General features: G+C 38.7%; 1 protein-coding gene across 1 annotated transcript; it reads left to right on the top strand.

The window, feature by feature from the left end:
* Positions 1-2,258: 2,258 nt before the first annotated feature.
* LOC131774471 (secreted frizzled-related protein 3) lies at positions 2,259-6,543 on the top strand. The gene is made up of 4 exons (XM_059090495.2): positions 2,259-2,793; positions 4,785-4,862; positions 5,262-5,583; positions 6,149-6,543. Exons 1-4 carry the CDS (start codon positions 2,337-2,339, stop codon positions 6,180-6,182), a joined length of 891 nt encoding a protein of 296 aa, XP_058946478.2. The 5' UTR covers positions 2,259-2,336; the 3' UTR covers positions 6,183-6,543.
* The last annotated feature ends 1,495 nt before the right edge of the window (positions 6,544-8,038 follow it).

Genomic DNA, 8,038 nt, shown 5'->3' with positions numbered 1-8,038 from the left:
ATGTAAACAATGAATAAAGAAGTCACCTTGAGTTTTAAAGGAGATCGATTGAAATCGAATTTGCGATGAAAATGGTGAAACTACAGAGTTCAAGTGCACGCGTACAGTTGACTCCAACACTGCGAAACACTTCAGGATTATCCGAACAATCGTTCAATCAATAATCTGTTTAATTTCAGTTGATTTTAAACCAATTACCCTAATGAAACGAATAAAGTTTCAATCCTTGTGGACAGCTGGAAAAATGTGTGAACCGATATAAAACGATTAATTTAGGAAGACCTACGCGTGAATGGAAGAAATTGAGCGGATTGGCAATAGCTACTGATAATCGATTGTTAACTTAGCCCTTTTTTGTTTTTTTAAAATGTCTCTTGCAATTTCAAAGTGAAAAATTAGACAATAAGATTGCAAAATATTCCGTTAAGTCAAACATGAGACTATCATTTTCGACATTGCCATCTTTATGCCTAGAAAGCGGCCGTCTTTCAGTCAAATTCCCGTTAAAACAGAACCTGCCCGGCGATGATACAATTTTATGCCTGTTGTGAATTCCTTATGTCTAACCTCTCACGTCGTCTTGGCCCAGATATCGTCCTTTCAGTTAACCAACAACAGCTTCGCCGTAACTTTTTGATTAGTGTTTGATTGAGTTCGTTAACGAGCGGCGATCTAGAAATTTTCAATTCAAGTTAATTGAAACATTATAGGTTCCACATCGTCTAAAAACTCTGAAACGGGAGCTTTTTATTTTTAAACGTTGGTCCAAATTCTCCATGGAGGCAATCTCGAAATACCAAATATTTACCGCAGGCTATAGCTTATGATTTTGTTTACGTAACTAATGTCCCGCCCTGGGCTAAAATGAAACAAAACCGTCTGTGTTCAGGGTGCCGAAATAAAGCAAATTCCTAGTTTTACGTGAGGTTGAAAAATTGCTCGAATTTTCAGTAGAGGATAGAGTGGGTTTTGCTGAACAAATACTTCACAACTTCTGCAACAACCAGTTCCGTTATGAAGTGGTGTGCTTTGCAATCTCCTTAAATTCGCGGACCTCAATAACGCAAAACATAATTAACCAATTTTACTCGCAAGTTCTGCAGAACGAGACACGTCTTCATAAATCAAGCAATGACTTGACGTACTTCAAGAAGCCAATTAACGCATGTTTAAAATACCAAGAATCTAGGAAAAAAATTCAATGCATGGTCGAAACTTAACGGAGAATGTGGAAAATAATTCCTTTTTCATCTGCGTCACTTATCTCGGGGACAATCACGGTGAACATCGTCTTTCTGGAACGAAAAGAATATAATATGTATAACTCATGCCTCCATGTTAGGCCCAAATTAGGTTATATTGTTTGGGGACTTTGGCACGTACTTGCCGAGTACTGTGTTTCTTATAACAACATGTTTTGATCTTTTGATAGCTTTCTTCTTAATTTTATCGGATTCTCGGTGGGTTTTTTCGAAGCTTGGCTTGGTTTTTCTGTCTATCTTTGAGATACACAGTCAAATAGCTTTGATTTTTCTCCACCCGGATTAGGTCCGGGAGATACTCGCACGAAGACATAATCTTCGAGAACGCGGCCAGGAAACTATACTAAAGTCCATGGCATTTTGTTTCTGATAATCCCTTTTCAGGCAAAGTGACCGTTATAAGGCGATCAAATGCTTTAAGAATCGGTCACCTTTATACCATCAGGGGAACACTTTGCCTTTGGGCGAAAGTTCGGTAAGAACTCGGTTAGAGGCAAGAGTTTTGAAAAAAATGTCGTGAAGCAGCTGGTTAGCGAATGTGGAAGGAATCTCAGTCATGTTCACGATTATGTTTTACAAGTCATCTGTCAAGACTAAACAGTTGTTTACAAGCCTGATCTACCAGGTACTTCGATACTGATCGTAATAGATCTTAGATCCCTGTTGAATGATTATCACGTACAATGTTAGAATATCGTGTATGTTGTACAGACTGCGTGTTAATCCTTCCCCGCCATCGTGAACACGACATAAAGAAAACCATTGTCTGATTTCTTCCTTTTGAGTGTTTGGGAAAGTTTGGACCAATCTTTTGATCGAGCTCAGATAACGCACAGAAACCGACATTTTTCATTACATAATCCTCATCTCCGTGTGGTGCAAAGGTTAAGAGTAAGGCTGTCTAGCTAGTTGAAAAACACACCGTTGATTATCCGGCTTAATGTTAGAACTAAGGCGTACTTCACATACTTTACGAAGGCGAGCGCATATAAAAGCAATCAAACAATTTGGGGAAGTGCATAGTTTTTTTAAGTCGTGAATTTTCATCTCTCGTCCACGAAAAAAATTTTTTTCATGTATTCTGTACGGCTTTTGGGTCTACTCGCAGTGGGCCTCTTCGCAGCCGACGGATTTCGGTTCAGTTTTCAGCCGAAGTGCGGCAAAATTACTAATCCATTATGCAGCCGTGTACTCCCATACAACTTAACGCGTTTTCCAAACATATTTGGTCATCAAAGCGAATTTATAGCCAACAGAGCCATTCAGCTATTTAGCCCTCTGGTGAAGCAAGCGAACTGCTCCAAACACGCCGAGTTTTTCCTTTGCTCCTTCTATCTGCCGATATGCTTGCCAGGAATCGAAGAAGAGAACGTAATAAGGCCCTGCCGTTCCTTGTGCGAGCGAATCAAGGCGGACTGTTCAGCCGTAATACAGTACTGGCCGAGCTTTGTGAAATGCGAAGAACTACCTCAGTTCAAAGATAGTGTGTGTATTCAGCCGGAATCTTTCATTGCTGAGCCAAAACCAACAAGTAAGTGATTATGAGATTCGTTTTGTATTTCAAGCGCGGTTTATAGCCTTTCAGTAAGGGCCAATTTGTGGCTTTGATATCAGAGATAACAAATTACGTTGAAGAGCATTAGCGCGCAAGTTACCCGCTAGGTAGACTTAAATGATGCTCTCTCCATTTCTCCGCAAGAAAACAGGTCGAAGAGTTGTGATAAAGCACTTTAAGATCTTAAAAGCTGTCTTACAGAGGCTGCTTGCGATGGCTGCTGATCGTAAGACAGATATTTTCAACAAGACAGCTTCCTGAAATAATGAAGAAATGCGAAGTTACTGGTGTGTACTAGCGACGTGGCCGAGAGTGAATTTTTGCCGAAGAATCGACTATCATCATTTTCAAGACCTATTTGGCGTAATTTTTAGGGAAATTAACACAAAGGTAACAATGATAAGACAATTTTCATGGCACTTAGCAGGAAAATTTGAACTAAAAGTTATTTTCGTTGGTTTTCATGATCGTGAAGACATTTTGTGTGAAGTCGGTTAACGGGTGGAGAGTGGGTGTAAACAACACAGCGGTGAGCGATACCACTATTTCATAGAGTCAAAGTGTGCTTCCATTCTTTTTCCTGAAGCTCGAGTGTTTATTTGGAATCAGTGAACAAAAGCAATAGCTCTTGTACATCTTACACTGGGATTGAAATGATTCATCGTTTCTAAATTTTTGGAAAATTGAACTCTTCTTCATTTATTATTCGTAAAGAAAACAAAGTTTCTCTTGATCATTCTCTCGCGAGAACAACTTTAAAAGATCAAGTCGAAAATCTGACTCAAAACTCCATTGAAAATCTCAGGGACAAATGTTTTAATTTCCATTACTGAGATAAGCGCTATCAGATACGATAAGATGAGATCCTTCAGCAAGTATCTTTGAAATTTAAAACAGGAGATTTCAATGTGTGCGTCTGCTCATTAAGAGGCCTGAGACACCCACTTCATTACAAGATTTATCCCACGGATGTTGGCAAATTGATTGGTGGTACTTAATGAATGAATACGCTGAAATAATTTCCTGAATGTACAGCCCACCTTGCGAATTTCTTATCCGGCTCATCCGGAATGTTTGTTTTGGATTTACGTTCATATGTTGTCGGAACTCTTCTGAAAGTGTCAATTTTTCAGCATTCTCCCGATAAAATTTTTCATTTGTCAGTGATTGATAGTGTTGTGTAAGATAGATACAATAACCACAGATGATTATTAAGATATCATTGATAGAGACGGCGGCCATTATGACCTCATTGTCGCTTACTTCTTTTCACGCAATGATCATGTGGGGATCAAATAGGGTCAATTATAACAAAGTGAATAAAACAAACAAAGCATGACAAAAAACACAAACTCGAACAGACCAAAAAACAGTGTCTTAGGGTTAAGGTAAAGTTAAAGCATTTTCGATTTGGCCAAACGTTTTATATAAACGTCAATTTTGTAGACAGTGTCAAGAAGGCTTATACCTAACACCTGAAAACAAGAAGGAAAAAAATTACCCTTGAACTTATCACCCATAAAACTGAAAACCCGAAGTCCGTGGATTTTCTAAAACGGCACGTTACTTCAGACGTCGTTTAAATCATTATCCCAAAACCTGAATGCATTTATTCGATTATTAGGCTGTTTCTTTTAAGATATGATTCGTGCAATTGCCGATATGTCACATCACAGACCCTCGGAAAGACGATATCCGTGACAGGACATACACGAGTCAAAGCTTATGTGACGTTGGAAAAAGTCAAAGGAACACTGTCATCCGTGCATGATACCCTTGAAGCTCGCTTAAAAATAAAAATCAAGCTTCACACACGGAGAAAACCGCAAAAACTATGAACGGATGATCGGCAGGGCGGATGTCGTTTGTTGTGGGTGGATCAAAGCAACAGTGTACATACTAACTAACAACTTTTTTTGTTTTTACATCAATTTTTAAGACATCCGTTTTTTTTTATCCAATTTCAGAGATCGTTAATGTCGCTCCGTGCGAGAGTAGACCTCCAGCTGATTACAGGTTTTATGCCAGCGGCCAGTATGATTATGGTAAGAATGTACATATGCTTGAAACTGAAAAAAAGTGTTTTTTTTTATCAAGCAAAGCGAAACCTTCAGGTTTGGTGACTAAAACAGCTAAATACCACGATTAGTTTTCCCTGTTAAATATAGAAAAACAAGATCTAATTCAGCTTTTTCGACTGAAAATGACAATTCACCCTTCCAGCGGATTTCAATGATGAAGAAAAAGCCGCCATTGTAACATATGTGTACTTATCACGGTTAACTTCATCGGCAATAGCGATCCCAATGCAATTGTAGGGAATAGCCGTGAAGTAGATTTTTAAAGCTGTTGGACTCTCTTGAAAACTCTGATCTTAAAATTATCTTATATAAATTAAAGGTTCACAGGCTTCCACATCAATGATCTCTGTTGTAATCTTTCAGTCATGAAATTCAAGGTAATTTTGATTGAAAAACGTGAAAACCAAGAGACGATATTCCATGGGAAAGCCGCCAAAGTTTATAAACAAGGTTATGTTCCAATCCACAAAGGGCGTGTGGAGATCTGGAGTTATACCAATTCGACGTGCCCCTCTCTTAGGGCAGGGCGGGCATTCCTGATCAGTGGACACGAGGATGCTCTCAGAAAAAAACTACTCCTGTCGTCCACTAGCTTGATAGAAGCCTGGAGCGGAGAGACAATGCGCAAAGTGAGAAAGTGGCTCAGAATTGAGAGCAAACTTGCCATGCAAAAAAATAAAAACAGGTAAGCTTAGCACTTGATTGTTTTGACTTAACACCAATAGTAGATAGACCAGTGGATAGACAGGTAGATAGACCAGTTCTCTGTCCGACTGCACCAGCAACAATAATAACAAACAAGAACCAACTTACGAAAAGACAATAACACAAGATAATTAAATGGTAACAACATGAAACATGGCAAGAGATTATGAACAGTTTATAATGTCTTTAACATGCCTAAATTGAATTGTACATTATATAGTTTAGATACATTTGCCAACTTTCCCGTTTGCAGCTTCAGGCGATAATTTTGTAGCGCAAATATCTCAATTTCTAAATAAGTCTATTTCTCTTGAGCACCGACAGACAATACCTTTAGGTTGAAATTGATTGACGCATATAAATCAAACATACAAACTGTAACTAACAAGAAACAGGCCCGCAGAAAGCTTGTCTGTTATTTAAATGAGTTACGTTTTAGCACCAGTTTTGTGTTGCATATAATATAAAATTCAGGGGACATGACATGAAATCATTATCATGAGCATCACATTCCTAAGACATGCGTTTCCTTTTTTCTCTTACAGTGTGCCAAACAAAGAGATTCGAGAAAAACTGTGAATTTGCAGAACTCGTCAAGAAGAGGAATCAAAGATGTATTCAGTCTTAGATGTAAACATAAGAACGTACTATTTAAACTAACTTAAACCAAGAGAGGATCCTTTCTAGCTTAACCAAATAGTTGAAAGGTAAACTCAACTAGTAGCATATTTTTAGAGGTAAATTGAAAAAAAAATAGTTTAGCTAAGAGGCAAAATCCTTCATTGCCTTTCCTTTTTCGCCATTTATTCAGTTGTAAGTCATGGCTAAAGCTCAAACATCTTCGGTCTCTGAAGTCCTTTTTCTTGGGAGCTGATAATTAAAATTGTAGCTTTATAACAGTAACAGTCAATGGTGCATTTTCAAAGAGAGGAAGGGAGGAGGGTGGGGGAGGGGTCCACGTGTTACGAATTTCTGCACCCTTTATGTGAAGTACTTTCGACGGGCGCTTATTCCCGCTTTTTTTGCAAACCTCCATAGTTAATAAGTGGCTGCAAATATATGAAAATCATATATATATATATATATATATATATGAACTGCGGTTGAAGAGAGGAATGTGGATAGTTAGTTGACTAAACGAAACAATTTTCTCGCAAGATTCATCCGTTATTTCCTGTTCTTAAGCCGACTTTTCTATGCTGCGAATTCATTCTGCATTTTTCTTCGATCAGAGTTCTGCATTTTCATTCATTAGGCGAGCACCATTCTTGATGCGAATTCCTCGGTGTTACTGCTCAGCCATCTCAAGTTCGTCCTAAGGTACAACTTAAAGATTTACTCTAAGAAAGCGAGACGAGGAAGCACGAGGTTCCGTTTGTTTGTCAGTTTGATTAACTAACATTAGATTTATGAGGCGAGAATTCGACTGGCCTGTACTAGGCTCTCAGTGAGTTGAAAGGGGCGAAAAAGTGGGCGCGGGAGACATGACGCTTGCGATTGAAGCGAGCCTCCTTCATAGCTCTTGGCATGTCCCAGAGGTCTGTTCGGGCGAGCGTTGCAAAACGTCCCAAAGAACAGCCGCGATGGAGGCTAGAAATAAGGAGAGTGTGGCTAAAAACGGCAGGAAAACGAGACGACTCTGTCTTTTCCCAGACAAAAGAAATCACCGGGTCCTCTTGATTGCTTGCTTGAGAGCTTAGCACAGCTTCGAATTCGACTAGGTATGATACAGAATTTTCTGTTCAAGCCTTTTTAATTTTTGCTGTACTCCTGAAGTAGAACCTGATCAAATTCATAAGCTGACGAAGCAGCTGACTGGGTGATTCCCTGTCTGTGGCGAAATGTTTATGCGCGCGCGTCAGTAAAAGAGGTTGGAGACATTATATTATTTTGCTGTTTATATAAACTTGGTTACTGTTGCCTTCAACCCAAATTGACTGCTAAAAAAAACTAAAGTTCAAAAACCTGTCTGGGAATGGGTTCCTTTTTCATTTAGAAGAAAAAAAATCCAATCGGTTATCTGAGATCATCACTCAGTTAATCACAACAGATCCAGGCATTACTTGATTAAATGCTTAACCATTACTGGGAAAATAAAATTTACCAAAAGTGATCATGAAAGATAAGTACACAGGTCTTCCTGTTTATAAAGCTTTCAAACTTCCTCACTTTGCTCCGAAATAACAATGATACTAATTATATAAAATTATTTCGCTTTTACTGCGCTCTCTACGCATCTGGGATAGGTTTAAACAAGGAAGTTCTTGTAACTCGGAAGTTGAAGTTTTATCTAAGAACACCGTCATGGAATTGCATACTATGAAGTCATCTTTTAGTTGCAGAGATCTAGGCTCGTGTCTTAAAGGGTGAAGTATCAGAGCTCCAAATAGGACAATCTCTAAAATTGTGAGAATAAATATTGCTTCTATACCTTG

This window comes from Pocillopora verrucosa, chromosome 3 (assembly GCF_036669915.1).
Source record: "Pocillopora verrucosa isolate sample1 chromosome 3, ASM3666991v2, whole genome shotgun sequence".
In the NCBI taxonomy this organism is placed as follows: Eukaryota; Metazoa; Cnidaria; class Anthozoa; order Scleractinia; family Pocilloporidae; genus Pocillopora; species Pocillopora verrucosa.
Note: the sequence above shows the minus strand (reverse complement) of the source record. Positions and strands in the feature narration are given on the sequence as shown.